At 46.4% G+C, this 18,985-nt stretch overlaps 2 protein-coding genes and 1 long non-coding RNA gene across 4 annotated transcripts in view; all 3 read right to left on the bottom strand.

Moving 5' to 3' along the window:
* Positions 1-2,106: 2,106 nt before the first annotated feature.
* On the bottom strand, positions 2,107-5,782 carry LOC141279714 (uncharacterized). The gene is made up of 2 exons (XR_012334390.1): positions 5,337-5,782; positions 2,107-2,837 (listed from the first exon to the last, which is right to left on the bottom strand). It is a non-coding gene; the product is annotated as an uncharacterized lncRNA (long non-coding RNA).
* Positions 5,783-6,221: 439 nt separating this feature from the next.
* Positions 6,222-9,704, bottom strand: LOC117313794 (patr class I histocompatibility antigen, B-1 alpha chain-like). 2 transcript variants are annotated; one of them, XM_033863914.2, is made up of 8 exons: positions 9,550-9,704; positions 8,950-9,219; positions 8,473-8,748; positions 7,577-7,852; positions 7,348-7,458; positions 6,885-6,917; positions 6,697-6,744; positions 6,222-6,533 (listed from the first exon to the last, which is right to left on the bottom strand). In XM_033863914.2, exons 1-8 carry the CDS (start codon positions 9,623-9,625, stop codon positions 6,529-6,531), a joined length of 1,095 nt encoding a protein of 364 aa, XP_033719805.1. In that variant the 5' UTR covers positions 9,626-9,704; the 3' UTR covers positions 6,222-6,528. The 2 variants fall into 2 exon arrangements, with proteins under 2 accessions (XP_033719805.1, XP_033719806.1); XM_033863915.2 differs by lacking the exons at positions 6,222-6,533; positions 6,697-6,744; positions 6,885-6,917 and adding an exon at positions 6,933-7,157.
* A 3,324-nt stretch (positions 9,705-13,028) lies between these two features.
* The window catches only part of LOC141279713 (tripartite motif-containing protein 26-like), a 45,255-nt gene continuing 39,298 nt past the window's right edge, over positions 13,029-18,985 (bottom strand). Inside the window, exon 9 of the transcript XR_012334383.1 lies at positions 13,029-13,251. The gene's annotated coding sequence lies outside the window, so the exon portion shown is untranslated. The remainder of the gene's footprint in view (positions 13,252-18,985) is intronic.

Here is an 18,985-nt window from a genome sequence, read left to right as displayed (position 1 = left end):
ACATATCGGGAGAAAAGGTTTCCCAGGAGTGTGGGGCTGTGGTGGTCTGTTCTAAGATGAGCAGAGGTATATTTACAGTGTCACCACTTGGGCTCCTGGGACATTATTGTAAATGGAGAAAGGGAGAGCTGGGCCAGGGCTGGGGGCGCAGCACAGGGAGACGGTTACCCTCCTCATCTTTCTAGCCATGGGGTCTGATAGGGGAGCGTTCGGGTCACCAGGTGTTAGAGATTTGGGAGCCTTCGTTTCTTCACTTCCCTTCTTGTCCTTTTCACAGACAGTTCTCTTGACATTCCAGCCAGGATGAGAATCCCTGCCTGTGGTCTTTTCCTCCTCCTCCTCCTGTCTGATGGCAGTGACTGTGGAGGCTGACATCTAGAGGAGAAACTCCTCAGGTAGGGAGAGAATGCAGCATCGGTTGTCATTCGGTTCCATCGGGAATCTCTGCTTCCCCAGCCAGGCCTGGACAGCCAGCCCTGAGACTGCAGACCCCAGGTCCCTCATATCTTTTTCCCTGGTGATCCCCAAATATACATTCATCACTCCCCCTATTGCATTTGTTACCAATGAGTCACTAGGTCCAGCTTATGTTCCAAAAGTATTAGACAGGGGCATAGATACCAGAGGAGGGAGCATCGGGGACCAACTTAGAGTCTGCCGACCACAGGATGACTTTGGGACCATCCGACTACATGGCCTGTCACACGGCTGAGGGTAGCAATGCAGAGACCAGAATAAATAAGGAGTTCAAGTCAAAGGTTTTGGGGCTCACTTCACAGGAATCCAGATCAAAATTATATTCCCCAAAAACTGGCCCGATCTTCCAGGTAATTGGGGATTTTTAAAAGAGAAAACTTTGTAGGTAGAAACATAAACGTAGGAAATGAAAAGCCAGGTAGCAGCGCTGAGCGTTAGCGCTGTCTCACTGTCATTGACAACGATGCTTCCAGTTTCCGCAAGAACCACAGTGGTGAGTTAACTGGTACGTGATGTGACCACCACCCCTGCATCCTTTAAGTCTGTGAGGATGACGTTAACTTCCTTCATTATCCCAAGACACGATATTGTCTTTAATGTTCTGTCGTGGCTGAGCTTGGGAGGCTTTTTCAGGGGATTCCACTAAGCCTTTCTGACTAAAAGCTTTTACTTCACAGATTAAAAAAAACAATATGAGGGGCTTCCCTGGTGGCGCAGTGGTTGAGAGTCTGCCTGCCGATGCAGGGGACATGGGTTCGTGCCCCAGTCCGGGAGGATCCCACGTGCCGCGGAGCGGCTGGGCCCGTGAGCCGTGGCCGCTGGGCCTGCGCGTCTGGAGCCTGTGCTCCGCAACGAGAAAGGCAACAGCGGTGAGAGGCCCGCATACCACAAAAGAAACAAACAAAAACAACAATATGAGCTCTCTGGGTGACATTTCCAATTACAGCTCATAAACTTGAGAAAACCAAAGGTAAGATTTTTCCAGATTTGGATGATGCCCTAAGGATAAAAACAACTTTTCCCTCTGGGTTATTACCCACGTTTATATTTTGGCCTAAACAGTTATTCTCTTGATACTGTACTTATGGAAGCTTTTTATACTTTATTATTTGTTTTCACTGGAAGAGGCAGCCTTAAAACAAGTTCTATCGCGGTACTGGGAATGGAGTCTCCATGATCTATTTTTTCACTCCTGCTATTTATCTGGCACCATGGTAGGTGCAAGAATACAAGTCCACCCAAACCAATGATTCTTTATCACTTGTGTGAGCCAGTGCTGCTTTGTGAAATGTTTGCTCTCAGCTCAATACAGACATTGAAAGTGAGTGTAAGCAAGTAAACTTCTACCTTTATCTTTTCCCAGACTGGTAATTGCCAAGAAAAAGATGAGCATGTATATCATGTCATTGGATCTACTAAGACAGTTGGATCATTAGTTCCTCATGGACCAGAGATTGAGTAACTTGGTGTCTAAACTACTACTGATACTTTTTAAAGACTTTTGTGGGGATCACATGTAAACTGATAAGTGATATGGATACTTTCCCCAGAAAGATGTGCATGTACAAAGAAATATGAAACAGTATAAAATGTCAGTGTTTATGTATGGATCCCATGAAGACTTATAGATCTTGTTTTTTTAAGCTTAGAAAGAGACAAAGGTAGGGAGAGGACATTTTGAGTAATCATTTCATTATTGAAAAATGCACTCTGCTTATCTGAGTATAAACTGGAGTAGACAGAAGCTAGACCCCATAACAGAACATCACAGAAGAAGTTGAAAGATGTCATTTATTACTTATTAATCCATCCAACCTGATTGCTTACAATGTACCAGGTCAAGTGCTCGTCTAGATCACTGCTGCAAAAATTGAAATTTGTCATTCTTTTTCCCTTCCTCACCTTCAACCTCCACCCCTAGAATCTGTACCCTCTTCCCAAGTTAGGGGAATTTCGAACTTGAAGATCTTGGTAGGAGGTAGAGACCACCTCCTTCCATAGGAGAGGAAAACCTGCTTCCAAACATTCTGGCAGGTTGAAACAGCCTGAGGCTCCACCAGGCAGGTGACCCCATGCTGGACTCTGACTCAGGACGTGGTGACACAGAGAGGCGGGAACTGTGCTGAACGCTTTGGCACATGTGGCAGAAGCAGCAGTAGTGTCATCCAGTTGTCAGGAGCAGCAGAGACAGCAGGACGAGCCGTAGGGCGCGCTGTCCAGCATCAGGGCTGACAGTGCTGTGAAAAGTGGCATCTGTGCCCACCTGCAGGGGCAGGGGTTCCTCTGTGGGACCCGACCTGGGTGGGATTGTGGATTCTGTTCCTGGCTGTGTAGTCTCAGGGCTGTTCTGTGGCTTTTTCCTGAAATAAAACAAAACTACAATCAATCTCTCTTTCCCGCCCTCTCTCTCTCTCTCTCTCTCTCTCTCTCTCTCTCTCTCTCTCTCTCTCTCTCTCTCGTTCCATTTAGAACAATTTGAAACCCTTTTTTGCCCATAAAGAATTGCATGAGAATACCATGTAGCGAAACTCTGAGACAGCAGGGATTCAGAGACTCTTCCCCGCTGCTTTATTGAGATATGATTGATCTACAATATTAAGTAAGTTTATGGTATGCAACTTGTTGACTTGATATACTTTATATTGCAAAATAATTACCACTGTAGCATTAGCTTCCAACTGTATCATGCCCCATAATCACCTTTTTCGTGTGTGTGGAGAAAATTTAGGTCTACCCTCTTAGAACTCAAAAGATTTTCTTTATGCTGAGTGGATAACTGCTTCTTAAATTTTCCACCTGGCTATACTGCATGGTAGAGAAAACATGTATCTCCCAGAAAATGTCCTGCCTTTTTCTTCCCAGGGAAGAAACATTTCAGTGTGGATTTAAAACCCCTCCCCACCCTGATTACTCTCTGATCCCTGACCTCAGTGGATCCCAATCTGCCTGAGCCTCAGGACTGCTTGTAGGGATTCTGACAAAGTACTCAGCCTCTTCCCCGACCCGCCATCTCATAATGTGGGCATGAGGTCCAGGAATCCCTTATGAACAAGCCCTACAGGTGAGGCTGATGCACAGCCACGTGGGAATCCTGGTCTACATCGTTGCTACTCAATGTGTGATCTGAAGCCCAGCAACATCAGCACCAAACTTGTTTAAAATGCAGATTCTCACGCTCCCTTCCACCTGAGGTGTGCAGGTGGTGCACAGGAAGATCGGGACCCCCTGGTCTCTTTGCCGTCTAGACTCGGTGTTCAGAACCGTGCGGTCTGCTTGGGTGTGTGGGCTGATCAGATCGCATAGCGCTGGGGGGTCCAGGGTTCAGTCCTTGTCCTTCCTCATCTGTAGCCAATTCTCCCCTGGTGACCTCATCTGTTCTCAAAGCTTTAAACCTCATTTATAGGGTGTCACCCCCTCCAACTATTTCTCCAGCCAGGTCATCTCACCTGAACCCCAGACTCAGTTTGCACTTTCCTAAAGCGAATGCCAGTCCTGTGGCCTCTTCAAATATGCTGCTTCCAGAGTCTCCCCATTTCTGCGGAAGGTGCCCCACATGTCTACTTGCAAATCTCAAAATTTGCGGTCTTCCTTCATTCTGCTTTCTTATAACCCAAATTTCATCCATTAGGAATTGCTATAAAACGCCACTTTCAGAATATATCCAGAATCCAATCAGTTACTATTACTTTCCCTGCTCACACCCCAGACAATCACCAGTATCTCCAGCCTGGACACTGCACCATTTCCTACAGTTTCCTCTATGGAATCTCTTGCCCTTCACCGCCTGATTCTGCCCAGCAGCCAGATGTTTCTAGAGAGTAGTCACACCAGGTCAATCTTCTGTTCAAACCATCTTGTAGGGGTTTCCCTGGTTGCGCAGTGTTGAGAGTCCACCTGCCGATGCAGGGGACACGGGTTCGTGCTCCGGTCCGGGAAGATCCCACATGCCGCGGAGCGGCTGGGCCCGTGAGCCATGGCCGCTGAGCCTGTGCGTCCAGAGCCTCTGCTCCACAACGGGAGAGGCCACAACAGTGAGAAAGGCCCGCGTACGGCAAAAAAAAAAACCCCCAAAAAACCATCTTGTAGACTCCGCACATTACTCAGACAAAATCAAAACCCTTCTAATATTGTCTAGGTCTATATGATCTGTCCGGACACTGCATCTCATCTCAGTTCCTCTCTCCTCCAGCTACGATGGCCTCCTCACTCTTCCTTGAACACACAGGCACTCTCCTGCCCTAGTGCACTGGCACTGGAGGCTCCCCCGCCTGGAGAGAACTTGCCCCAGACATCCTCGTGGACATACCTTCATGTCCTTCACATCTCTACTCAAAGGTCACCTTCTCAATCAGGCCGACACTGTCCACCCTAGTAAAAGACATCATCCCTGTCCCCACACACTTACACGCTGGGTCACCTTCCTCAAAGCACTTACCAACTTCCAATGTAAACACTGCCCTCACTTACTAGTCTCATAGTGCACACTCTGCCCTGTCCCCTAGAGCATATACTCCACACGGCTGACAAGTTTTGTCTGTTCTTAGTTCCCTGAGGTTTCCTAGATGCAAAAATAGTGTGTCATGTACCTGGCACACAAAAATATCAATTGAATGATCAGTGTAGAGCACCTCCCTATTCTAGAGACAGTGTCTTTATTAACGTGACCTCAGGCCACATGCTGTCTTGTGGCAGCTACAGCACAACATCCATTTGCAACGACATCAATGCCGCCTGTACTTTCCTCAGAAGGGCTGATCTCCCCTCCCTCCCACACCAATCAGTCTGCACACCACACACCATGCTCCTTCTCGCTTCAGAAAAGAATATCCTGCACTTATGCGTCCTATATTCCAACATACCCTGACTCTATTAGACTCTGCTTTCTAAATCCATCAGTTTGGACTGGAGTCAGCACTAGGCTTAGAAGATCTAAGGGCAGAAGAGGGGCCAGGCTGCAGAGAAGAGAGAAATCCAGCAAGAATTAAGTCAAGATGAGAGACTATTGGGTCCCTTCTGTTTGCTAATTCCAGAATCTGGTTCCTTTTAAAAGATGGGGAAAAGTTGGAAAGAAGAATCCAGCTGACATCTCTAGAAGGAGGGCAAGAGCTGGATGAGGCTGAAAATTGCTCTCTAGATACTACTGAGAATCCTGTGTGCAGGGCCCCCTTGGACTTGTGGGGACAAGACAGGCAAAATGACTCCAGCTGCTGTCAGAGATGCGGACACACAGAGAAGAATGAGACCAAACTCTGCACATGAAAAACAACAGTCATTATTCCAACGACAACAACTAAATAAGCAAAATATAAACACGCACAATAAAGACAGGGTCCGAGGATGGGAGCAAGGCCCGAGCCAAGGCTACCTGGTTACAGGAAGCCCTTGCTGCCCACAGTCCTGGAGACAGTACGAGGCCCAGCTGATTTCTGAGCCTCTGAGATCACAGGTCCTGGTGGGACAAGGTTCTACTGAAGTGACGAGGACAAAGGAACAGAGCAGATGTCCTGGCAGAGCAGTGACCCCATCAAAGCCCACGATGCAGTGAGCACGGAGTGGGCACAGGCCACGTCCACACTCAGCTCCTCACCGCCTCCTCCCGTCCCACCTACATCAGACAGAGCACAGAAAGCACACAGATTCTGGAAGGTTCTCAGCGCTTCCATTTATTTTCTCTCTCAAACTTTAAGAATCCTTTCCTTTATTATCCCATCAACGCCTCATGGCAGGAATTAGAAAGAACAAAATTCATATACAGATTTTATTTCCAACAGGCAAGATAAGACATTATTACTCAGTGCACCACGAAGTTAAGACAGGGATGGAGGTGGCCCAGCCCTGCCTCTGCTGGAACAGGCAAGTGGATCAGGGAAGAGAACACAGGTCAGAGTGGGGAGGGTTCGTGGTGGGCAGGGGTGGGCCAGTCTCCCCACCTCCTCACATTATGCTACGAGGAACACAGACACATTCAGATGCAGCCGCAGAAAGAGGAGTCACGGGATCTGAAGCCACAAAGTGGGACCGTGCATCACCCAGTCCCACGAGGCTGCTATCTCACACTGTGAAAGAAAATAATCATGAACAAATTCAGGTCAGTCATGTAAGTGCTGACCTTCCCAACAGCCCCCCACATGCTCAAATGTCCCATTCAAGGATCCCCACCACCCGGGGCATCTCCTCCACCCCAACATCTCTCCCAATCTAGGCCCTCCAGGGTCTCACCTTTAGGATCCGTGAGAGACACATCAGAGCCCTGGGCACTGTCACTGTCTGGGGGAGAACAAAACCAGGACGTGGTCAGAACCCACAGGAGAGAAACTAGAGAAGGAACTTTAGGAGGGTGAGTCCCCCATGGCCTCCTGTCTGCACCCTCACAAGGGTCTCAGGAATCACAGCCCCTGCACACTTACTTGCAGCCTGAGCGTAGCTCCCCCCTTTTTCACCTGTAAGAAGAAAACGTCACGTGAGAGGCCAGGGAGAAGACTGAGTTGTGAGATCCTAGAGGAACCCCCTAGTCCTGGACCACAGAGAACTTTCCAGAACTGTTGACCAAAACCCATGATAGGATCAGGAACACAAAGAAAGGAGATGTGCGGGGACTGGATCAACTTCTTCCCTCCTGGGGGTCTGTCAGCAGGAACATTCCCTCTCTGACCTTCAAGTGCTGGTAACCTGGTCCCCAACTGGAATTATGAAGGTGAAAAAACCTCATTCATTTCCACACATGCTTTACAAAAGGGTAAGTGCCAGTCTACAGACTGACAAGCAATGTCTCTGAGTGGTGCTGCCCAATACACATGCAGGCAAGCTTCCACCTGGGCTTGAACCCCCCTGTGACACAAGAAAACTCAGATCCCTCCCCCACTTCCCTACCTGAGTGCTTCTTCCTCCAGATCACAGCTCCAGCCACCACGGCTCCAGTGACCACCAAGAGAACCAGGCCAACAATGAGGACCATGATGGGGACGGTGGACTGAGGAGGTTCTGTGGAGGAAAGGGAAGGGGCCCTGACCTCAGACCTGAATCCCGACCTTGCTGAACATGTCGAGAGGGGCTCCTGCTTTATCTGAGAGGAAGCTCCACCCCACACGTCCCTCCTTACCCCATCTCAGGGTGAGGGGCTCCTGAAGCCCCTCGTGCTGCACATGGCACGTGTATCTCTGCTCCTCTCCAGAAGGCACCACCAGGGCCGCCCACTTCTGGAAGGTTCTGTGTCCTGAAGGCCTGGTCTCCACAAGTTCCATGTCCTGGGTCTGATCCTCCCCATCACGCTGCCAGGTCAGTGAGATCTCCTTAGGGTAGAAGCCCAGGGCCCAGCACCTCAGGGTGACCTCACGATCAGAGATGGGGTGGTGGGTCACGTGTGTCTTTGGAGGGTCTGAGGAGGAAGAATCAGAAAATTCACACTTAGTGTTACCTTCATGGGCCACTGAAGCAGCATCATGTGACCATCCTGAGAACGAACAGCACAACAGGTTTGAAAAGCAGCAGCAAAAACACCAGACACCAGCCTGGACTCCGGGGTCTGGGAAGATCTCCCAGTCCTTGGAAAGTTCTAGAATAAGGATGAAAGCCAAGGTAGGAGGCTCCATGTAAAGGGGAGAATACAGAGCAATTGACCTGACTTTGGTGGAGGCTGAATAACTCAGAAAAGCTGGAGTCAGGCCTCCTAAAATGTTCTCAGGCTAAGAACAGGCTTGAGAGAGAAAGTCATGGTTCACAAGATGGGGGTCAGGGTCAAAGGGCGCCGCTGGTCAGTTATTTCAGGGATGGCTTCCTGCTTCTTCCCCAAAGAGACTGGATTCCTTCACTGTCTTTCAGAGAAGTGAGGCCACCGGCGAGTCACTGTCTTGTACCGAATATGAAAACCTGGGCGGATTCCTCCCTCTCCCGACAAGAAGTTGGGGCGGTGTTCCCACAGGGACCCCATTTCCTCCCCTTGTGGGAAGCCAGCTCCAGCCCGAGGGGACACCAGGGAGGCTCCGCGGCCCCTCGTACCTGCGCGCTGCAGCGTGTCCTTCCCGTTCTCCAGGTATCTGAGGAGCCACTCCACGCAGGTGCCCTCCAGGTAGTTCCTGCGTTGCTCCGCTTCACCGGCCGCCTCCCACTTGCGCTTGGTGATCTGAGCCGCCGCGTCGGCCGCGGTCCAGGAGCGCAGGTCCTCGTTCAGGGCGATGTAATCGGCGCCGTCGTAGGCTAACTGTCTGTACCCGCGGAGGAGGCGACCGTCCGGCCCCACGTCGCAGCCGTACATCTCCTGGAAGGTGTGAGACCCTGACCCCGCCCCGACCAGCCGCAGCGATTAAACCCAAACTGAAAATGAAACCGGGTAAAGTCCCGCCGTTTCCTCCCGAGTCGCGGGGCCGGGCGGGTCCCGCAATGTTGGGGTGACCCTCGGACCCGGAGACTCGGGGCGACGCCGTCCCGTCCCTGGGGATGGGGGTCGTGACCTGGACCCGGGCCCGCGTCGCTTACCGGCCTTGCTCTGGTTGTAGTATTCGAGCGCGGTGTTCAGGTTCCTTCGGTAAGTCTGTGCGGCGCCCTTGCAGCCCCGCGTCTCCCGATCCCAGTACTCCGGCCCCTCCTGCTCCACCCACGGCGCCCGCGGCTCCATCCTCGGATTCGGGGCGTCGCTGTCGAACCGCACGAACTGCGTGTCGTCCACGTAGCCGACGACGATGAAGCGCGGCTCCCCGCGGCCGGGCCGGGACACCCCGGTGTAGAAATACCTCAGGGAGTGGGAGCCTGGGGGCGGGGAGGGGTGAGACCCGGTCCGACCCTCCTCCCGGCGCGGGTCCCCGGGTCCGAGGTGACGGGGCCGGCAGGGGGGAGGGGGCGAGGGGCTCGTGAGACGGAAAAGGTGTGGAGGTCGGAGAAGGGCCGGCACCCCGTGGGGAGAGAACAGGGGGCGGGAAGCAAGGGAGGGACAGGCGGGGACCGGGGTGAGGGGGGCGGGTCTGGACCGGGGTGGGGGGGCGGAGGCGTAGCTCCTTCCCTGGGACTCCCGACCCCCGACCCCCGGGGTCTCCTCGCTCCTCCCCGCAGAGGGCCGTTCACTCCCGACCCCGCACTCACCCGCCCAGGTCTCGGTCAGGGTCATGGCCCCCGTGAGGAGCAGAAGGAGGGTTCGCGCCGCCATGACCCACAACATCGGCGTCTGAGGAGAAACTGCGTGCGGCGGGTCTGTGGAGACTTTATAACCGGGAACCGCGGGGACGCTGATTGGCTTCTCCAGAAATCGCACACGCAATGGGAGTGAGAAGTGGGGTCGCGTCACGAGTATCCAGGCAGGAGGGCCCGACACAGGTTGTGAGAGAGAAAGTGAAACTCCGGGAGACTGGGAATCCCCACCACGGAGCGTCCCCGCCCCAGAGACCGCCTGACACCCTGAGAGCCTGAGAGCCTGCCCCTCCCGGGACCTGGGACTCTGCCTGATCCCTCCCCTCCTGCACCGAGAGCTCTTTGTCACAGTGTCTCCCTGAGTCCTGGCCCAGGGACTGTGTAGTCAGCGATTTTCACAACATTGTGGTCAGAATATTTATACAGTCTTACAAACTAGTGACGACCCCCCCAGATAATTTTACGTGGATACTTCTATCGGTACTTTCCAAAGTAGAAATAATAAAGTTTAAAATTTTAAATTAATTTATTTAGAATACTATTAATAACCCATGATTTAATATGAAAAATAACTACTTCCCAAAATACACACGGTAGTGGGAAAAGTGGAGCTTTTCAGATTTTTATATTTTTGCAAGTCTCTCTGTTTCTTGTCTGTCTCATTAGAAGACCCCTGGATGTTCATGTTTGCTTCTTCAATGAATCCGTTCTTTTGATTGAAGTCTATGAAAATAAACAGGCCCACACACATGTAGGAGTAGTATTTTCAAAAACCTTTTCAGACAGTCATGGATGTTAGTCTTTGATACAAAACGAAAACTACACAAGTGGTAGTTTCTCAAAGGTTATTTTCAAAGTGGACCTGAAACAATATTATTAACTATTTCCTATTCTGTTACGTTAAACTCCATAACCCTATTTTGCACATTGAATGTCTCTTGGACTAAGGTAAGATTTTAAAGAAGTAATACGTTGTTTCACTAAGTTATATAGATCTTCCAGTGTTATTCATTCTTTCAAGTAAACATTGTATTCCTTGAAGAAGAGGGTAGTTCAGGTCACACAAATTATTTTCCTTGGGACATAGTACTTAGGAATGTAGCAGAAGGGCTTGATGGGTACTTCTCATGTCATCTTAGAAGGTACTTTTAAAATGTGGATTTAAGGGAGTTCCCTGGCCGTCCAGTGGTTAGGACTCAGAGCTGTCACTGCCATGGCCTGGGTTCAAGGGTTCAATCCCTGTTCAGGGAACTAAGATCCCACATGCTGTGGGGCGTGGCCCCAAAAAAAGAAAAAGTGGATCTAAGGATAATTTAGGGAAACAAAAGAATTTTAATGTATTTTTTAAAGTTTATTTTAATGAGGTATAGTTGGTTACAATGTTGTGTTAATTTCTGTTATACAGCAAAGAGATTCAGCTATACATGTGTATATACATTCTTTTTCATTTTCTTTTCCATTATAGCTTATTAAGGAAAGATAAAAATTTGTAATGCATCAACCAGAAGGTTTTAAAGCAAACCTGCTTTTTTTTTTCTGCAAGTAAGTTGTGGTGAAAATAATTATATTGCAGTTTGCTACAGTAGTCTCCATCGCTGCTAAGTTATACCTCAAAGCAAATGTCAACATAATGGAAAGTCAAATAATATCTTAGTAATGCTATGAAAGTAGGTTTCACCTCATGGATCTCATGAAAGGGTCTCAGTGACTTCAAGGGTTCCACAGATCACACTCTGAGAACTGCTGTTCGAATAAACCTGGGAAAATCTCCTAACTGACCCTTGCCTTTGCCTCCTCTTCGTTTTGGAGAATCCCTCTCCCTGAGCTGGACTCCCTGCCTCCCCACACTTAGCTGAGGGCCCTGCCCCCGGGGCTCCTCTAGGAGAGAACTTACCCCTTGGAATTGATCCCAGAGAGTGTCATCAGTCCGGGAAGGAAGGTAGGGGGACAGGTGTTTCCCGTTTGGACCTGGAAACAGTTTGTGCCTGAAGGTACCATACCCACTCATAACCTAGTTTGGTTTTTTACACACCAGCTAAGTATGTATTCATATCCCAGACAGAAATCTGACATCGTCTCTAAGAGAAATAATATTGGCCCTTTCATGAGTCCAGTATATCTGACTTGAGGCCCAGGAAACATGAAGAGCAGTCCTGTCCAATAGAATGTTCTGTTGTGAAGGAATTGTTCTATATCTGTACTGTCAAAATCAGGTAGCCACTAGCTACAGGTCGCTCTTTAGCACCTCAGAAGTGGCTACTGTGCTAAGCACCTTAATGTTATTTAGTTTAAATAACATTAAATGTGTGGCTAGTAGCTAGCCTATTGGGCATTGCATATCTATAATGTTCTTAATTTCCAGTCTCTTCCCCCAAAAAGATACTGTGTGACTCATAAGTTGATGCATATTAAAATAACCTTCATATGGAAATCATGGATTTGTCCTATGTGGGTCTTAGATATATCCTTAAAATGCAGCATGTGCAGAAAGTTTCATTAACATGTATTTTAACAACTAGAGTGTTCAGACATTAAGGACACTGGTTTATCACCTTAAGGTCATATGTGTTCAAAACTGCCCATCGTTGGAGCTAATTCTTGTCTTTATAACCTTGAGCTCTTGCTGTTCTTTTCATTAACCTGGTAAATATAAGCAGACACTGAAGTCTTCACTTAGCCCAAGAGAAAGTATTCACTGAACACAGCAGATATCAAATACCTTGCAGGACCTGTACATACTTGTGAAATGATAAAGCAGGAGATGTAAACCTTAGAATCCACCAGCTTAGAATTCTTTACTGACTGCTCCTGCTATTCGTTCCCCCCAAATTCAATCAGTTCTGTTTCCCTTCACCCTTGGACCTCTCTCTCCTAAACAAAAAAATACTTGAATTTTTTACATTTGGGGAATGAAGAGTTGTATGACCCAAAGGTAGAAAAACCACTAAAAAAATCATAAATTTTCTCTATGTCAACCAGACATTCACAAAGATACTAACACATGCCCTTATCAAACTCAAAGACAAAAACATTGACAAACAGGTAGCAATGTTTTTCAGCCAAAGACCACCAGGAGGAAATCTGTGGGCAAACAAGTTGGATTTATTACTGGATGCAGCGAGGGAGATGACACACCATCGGGGACCATGGTGTCTTAGTGTGAGGTGTTACAACATATACAGGAAGTGGGCTCTGGTTGGGTGATTTTGAGGAGGGTGTATGGAGGAGGGGCTCACTCTAGATTGGGTGTTGTCAGGAAGTGGGGACAATTCTATGACTGGGCATGTCGGTGAATCTTCCCTGTAAGGAGGAAAGACTAGAGTGAGGATGCAGCTGTGATTAGAAAGAAGCCGTGGTCGCTGGTATCAGCACAGGGAGAGGTTTGATACATTGTGAGGTGCATAGTGCTGCCTTGTTTGGTGTGTGCTTGGAGAAAATGATGTTGTGGTCTTGTTTTGTCTCACTGTATCATGGTCTCAGGTGTCCTTGTCTGATGTTGATGTTCTGTGAGGTGACATATGTCCAACAGGAGAAGAACACGGCTGCGTGGTGAGCACCAGCCCTGCTTCTGGCTACGCTGAGGCCTAAGGTAAACGTCAGACCAGCTTCTGATGTTGGAGGCTGCTTTGTCCTTCCTGAATTCAGTGTTTAAAATAACTAAATCCCAAACTAAAACATAATTAAAGTGTATTAGAAAACAATTCGGCACAATAAGAAATGCAAATGTCAAACAAATATATAACAAATAAATGTAAAGAAAAATGCAAATCTGGAATAAGAAATGGGAATAAGTTAAAATCTATCATCTTGTCAAAGATAATAGTAAGAGGAGAGTATTGACAGGAATTTATGGAGAATATACTGTCATAAAGATTGATGGGATTGAAAACTGGTACAAAAATTTTAAAGGTCGCTATGCAGAATGTCTCAATTTCAGTATATTTAAATTTAAAAATTTTTTAATTTTGTATTGGTGTATAGGTAATTTACAATGTTGCGGGGTGTTTTGTTTTCTTAGGTGTACAGCAACTTGACTCACTTATGCATAGATGTATATATGTCCTTTTTTGGGTTCTCTTCCCATATAGGTTATTATAGAGTGTTGAGTAGGGTTCCTTATGCTATACAGTGGGTCCTTGATGATTATTTTATAAATAGTAGTGTGTATATGTTCGTCTCAACCTGCTCATTTTTCCCTGCCCACCACCTTTCCCTTTTGGTAACCATAAGTTTCTTTTCTAAGTTTGTGAGGCTGTTTCTCTTTTGTAAAGAAGTTCATTTGTATCCATTTTTAGATTCCACCTGTAAGTGATATCATAGGATACTTGTCTTTTCCAGTTTCGCTTCCTTCCTTGTGGCTGCAAATGGCATTATTTCATCCTTTTTATGGCTGAGTAATATTCCATTGTGTATATGTATCCTATCTTCATTATGCATTCATCTGTCCTTATACACTAAGGTTGCTTCCATGTCTTGGCTATTGTACATAGTGCTGCCATGATCGTTGGGGTGCCCGTGTCTTTTAAAACTACGGTTTTCTCCGGATCTAGGCCCAGGATTGGGATTGCTGGGTCACATGGTACTTGTATGTTTACTTTTTTAATCAACCTCCATACTGTTCTCCCTAGTGGATGTACCGATTTACATTCCCACCAACAGTGTAGGAGGGTTGCCTTCAATATGTCTACATTATGACAGAAATTTCTCTATCAGAAATTTATCCTGCGAAGATAATCACACATGTTCTCAAAAATATATATTCAAGGATGTTCTTGAATTGTGGTTTAAAAAAGCAAAGAATGGAAAAAATCTAAATGCTATAGTCATTGTAATGATGGTAACTATGAATAGAGGAACACTAAATAAGACTTAAAGCAATAATGCCATGTGATTTACATAGTGGGTCAAATTTATTCCTCAAAGCAAACCCACGAGGGGACTTCCCTGGTGGTCCAGAGGCTAAGACTCCAAGCTCCCAATGCAGGGGCCCGGGTTCGAACCCTGGTCAGGGAACTAGATCCCGCATGCCACAATGAAGACCTGGTGCAGCCAATAAATTAATTAATTAATTAATTAAAACAAAAAGCAAACCCATGAGGCACCCAACATGTGATGCCTTTGTATAGACACAGAGAGAGAGACTCAGAGAGAGGAGACACAGAAGTGGAGACTCAGAGAGGTTAAGGAGTGTATATTTCAAGGCCACCTTCAATCAGGATATGGAGACACTGGAGAAAAAATGAAGAACAACAGTTAGGACCTGGGTGATGTGCGACAGGCACTGTGGTGAGGGAGATGGACAGAAATGACAAAGATAAATGTAAATCACTACTGAGCTAAGTGCTGTGAGGAAGAAGTTCATGATATTATGAAAGTAGATAACCAAGAGACCTGACAGCTCCCCTACCACTGTTAGCAATAATATTTGAAAGATGTAAAAGATATATGGTATATAAAACAAAACAGAATTCTATACAATTATATAAAATCAAAGAACCAAAAAGGGCTCTTTGAAATTAAAAATAATGTCATAGAAGTGTATAATTCAGTAGATGAATTGAAAAATTACAGTCATACTCACAGTAAGTAATAGGAATAGAAAAGTAATGGCAAGGAGGAGAGAAGACCTGTAAGAATATTCCTCTGTCAATCAAGAGATTCCAGCGAGTAAGCAATACAAGTTTCAAAAATAAGGGAGAGTAGGAAATAATAAAAAAAATGTTTCAGGAAAACCTCTCGGAATTTACAGACAAAAATTTACATCTGAAATGGCCTAAGCAAACTCTTAACTGCAGTAGATGAAAACAGACAGACGCTAAGAAACATCACAGTGAAATTGCAGAAAGGATGGAAAAGAAGAGAGACCTTGAAAACTTCAAGAGGCAAAAAACATGGGCCTGGAGGCTAGAAGACAGTGAAGCAATGCCTTCCGAATTCTAAGGAAAAAAATCAGTATTTCCAACACAGAGTTCTATATTGAGTCAAGATGAGAGTAAGTCCTAGGGTAGCCTAAGACATATCAGAGTTAAAATGTTTTCCTTTCCATGTTCCCTTCTTCAGGATACTGTTAGACAAAGTGCGGGGGAAATGATGGAGAAAACCAACAACAGGGAAACATGGGATCCAGGCAACAGGGAAGCCTTGTAAAATTATACAGTAGGAGAGAGAGGCAGAGGGCTGCCCAGAATGAGGAGAAGGAGTTCCGGGACGTTAGCCCTGCCCCAGGTGTGCAGGGAACCAGTCTCCGTGTGGCAGCACGGAGGGCTGTGGGAGAGTCTGTGCAAAGAGGTGAAGTTGGTGGAATATTCGATGTGCTTGAATGTATTCAGAAAGGCTTAGATTCTGCGCAGAGTTTTAGAATGATTTAAAATGAGTACAATATGGGGCTTCCCTGGTGGCGAAGTGGTTAAGAATCCGCCTGCCAGTGCAGGGGACAAAGGTTTGAGCCCTGGTCCGGGAAGATCCCACGTGCTGCGGAGCAACTAAGACCGTGAGCCACAACTACTGAGCCCGCCTGCTGCAACCACTGAAGCCCTCGCACCTAGAGCCATGCTCCGCAACAAGAGAAGCCACCCCAATAAGCCCGCGCACAGCAACAAAGAGTAGCCCCGCTCACTGCAACTAGAGAAAGCCCGCATGCAGCAATGAAGACCCAAAGCAGGCAAATAAACTAAAAAAAAAAAAAAAAAAAAAATCAGTACAACCAAAGTAAGACATTATTTATTCCAGCGAAATCTTAAATATCCATTCAAGAAAAGTGATCATAGTCTACTAAATGCTCACTTGTGACTAGCATTTCCGTCATCATAAGGCAAATATTGCACAGCGAGCTAATCAAACTTACAAAACTGATAGATGTATAATTATAACTATTTTAGGAAGACAGGGGTGTGTGAAAGAAAAACCAATTAACTAAAGATGATACATAAAACTGAAAGCAAAGGAGTATTAAAGGCATGCATTTTAGAGACATAGAAGAAACAATTAGAGAACCAGCTTAAGAACTAAAAGAGCTTCTCTCTGAGATTCAAGAGACGGGGGACATGGAAGATTGGGGACATCGGTCCAGATATCAAGTCTTATAGAAGTATTTTACTTTTTAAAACTATGTGCACATATCCATTAGCTAAAAATAAAAAGACAACCTAGTAGATGAGAGAATGGCCTTTGGCCTTAGGAATTGTTCTGTTAAGAAGAGTCATAGAAATGGAGCAGTAGTTGGAAGGAAACTGTACACAGAGTGGTGGATGTTTATGGGAGAATTTTGTTTTGATTTATTTATTTTTGTTTGATTAATTTTAATGGGAGGAATTGCAGCATGTTTGTAGGCAGGGATGAAGGAGCAGTAGAGAGTGGGAAACTGATGACACAGGGGAGGATGGAGTCGGATCCTGTACCCACGCTGAGGGGCAGGCGTAGACAGGAGGGGACCATCCATCATCACTGGTGGGAAAGTGAGATACAGGTGCAGTTGTGGGAATAGTGGAGGAGGAGGAGGATGTAACTCTCACCCGAGTGCTCTTTTTTTTCTGAGTGAAAAAAAAATGCTCATCATTAAGAACAGGGAGTGGGGATGAGTGGAGGGGTCTGAGGGGAAAGGAGGAAATGAGAAATCGCCCTCTCAGGGGTGTGAGGGTGAGCTGACTGGGAAATGGCGTCTGCAGAGTGCAGGGTGGGGGCCACTGAGGTCTGGGCTGTTCAGCTTAGAGAAATTTCCAGCTCTTGGGCAACAACAGGAGGATGTATAAGAAACGAAAGAAAAATGCAACAAAATATCTGCAAATGTGAGGATTACATTCTTTTTCCTTTGTCATTTATCACTTTCGACACTTTATTACTTGCCTTACAGTGAACATACATTATATCCTATATTATACGTTACACATATACATCATGATAAGAATTCAAAAGCTTTGCTTAAATTTTTAAAAGGAAGGCAAGTGGGCAGAAAAAGTGAAGAGCTGTGGGCACAGAGCTGGACGTGCCGGGCTCCGTGCCTGAGCTCTGGGCAGTGAACTCACACAGCCTTTTCTCCTTTTCTCAGGACCGTGTTTTCTTTGGAGACCAAGCAGGATTTTTCCCTTCTTTTTTCAGTGTGGTCACTTATTAGGACCTTGTCACCTCTTTGATGCTTTTAAGATAGTTTTTATATTTTACATGGCATTTTCAGCTATTTTCAGTGAGCAGAATTCTCCTTACAATCCAGCCCATCTTTTCCAGTAATGGAATTTCTGTGGCAGAATAGCTCAGTTAAAAGACTTTGGGTGCCAAAGTAGAGAATGTGTGTCCTAATGCACGATCTGAAGAGGATGTGTCAGGTGTTTTACAAGTGCAAGGGATTTTAATGTAATTTTTGAAAGCATATTTACCTACACAGAAGGGGACTGAAACGGTACTCAAGGGTATACAAAATAAATAATTTATGTTCTCCCTCTCGTCCCCCATTTGCCCAAATCCTCTACTTGGCAACCACTGCAGTTGGCAATTTCTCATTTTCCTTCTCCCCAAACATATCTCTACATTAATGAATACTGTTATGTCAGTAAAAGAGCTCAGGCCACAGACTGGGAGAAATTATTTGCAAATTCACATATCTGATGGAGGACTTGTTTTAGAATATACATAGAATGCTTAAACTCAGTAATATGAAAACAATTTAAAAATGAAGGAAAGTCTGAACACACACCTCTTCAAGAAGATCTATCCATGGAACTGCATATGAAAAGATGCTCAACATGATATATTATTAGGAAATGTAAATTTTAAAAAATGATGTATCATCACACCTATTAGACTAGCTAGAATCCAAGAACTGGTGATACCAAGTGCTGTCCAGGATGTGGAGCGACGGAAACCCTCACTCACTGGGGCAGGAATACGAAGCAGCACAGCCCCTAGAAATGATGGTCAGCAGTTTCTTATAAAGCTGCACATAGACCCTCCATCCAGTCTACTGAGCGCTCTAGTCCTCATGCAACTCATCTGAAAACTTATATATGCACAAACCCCGGCACACCAAAGTTTATAGCAGAGCGCCCCTCAAGTGTGGGCTGCACGTAGTGACTTCCTTCTAAAGGCTACAGTATGGAAAGTAGGGAAGTAAAAATAGAAGTTCACAAGGCAAAACCTGGGAAATGTACCTTAGCTGGGTGATAAGGTGAACTTATTACTGATTATCAAGTGGAGAGTATACGCCCTTGTTGTGTGGAGAATGTCACTTCATCTCTGTGGTCTTCTTCCCCAAAATACTTTGCCCCAGTCAACCAACTGGAATAGAGGGACATTCTACAGTATCCCTGAGGAATACTCAAGAACATCAAGGTCATCAAACATAAGGGACCTCTGAGAGACTGTCACAGCCACAGGAGCCTGAAGGAGACATGATTGGGAC

Source organism: Tursiops truncatus, chromosome 10 (genome assembly GCF_011762595.2).
Source record: "Tursiops truncatus isolate mTurTru1 chromosome 10, mTurTru1.mat.Y, whole genome shotgun sequence".
NCBI classification, from domain to species: Eukaryota; Metazoa; Chordata; class Mammalia; order Artiodactyla; family Delphinidae; genus Tursiops; species Tursiops truncatus.
This window is presented reverse-complemented; position numbering and strand designations above follow the sequence as displayed.

What these genes read in the sequence shown, in the direction of transcription:
- LOC117313794 (XM_033863914.2), bottom strand. Translation starts at nt 9,625, where the DNA reads ATGTTGTGGGTCATGGCGGCGCGAACCCTCCTTCTGCTCCTCACGGGG. An exon ending in CTACAACCAGAGCAAGGCCG is followed by an intron (nt 8,749 to 8,949) that starts GTAAGCGACGCG and finishes GGGCGGGGTCAG; the next exon opens with GGTCTCACACCTTCCAGGAG. An exon ending in CTGGAGGAAGAAGCACTCAG is followed by an intron (nt 6,918 to 7,347) that starts GTAGGGAAGTGG and finishes TTCTTCTTACAG; the next exon opens with GTGAAAAAGGGGGGAGCTAC.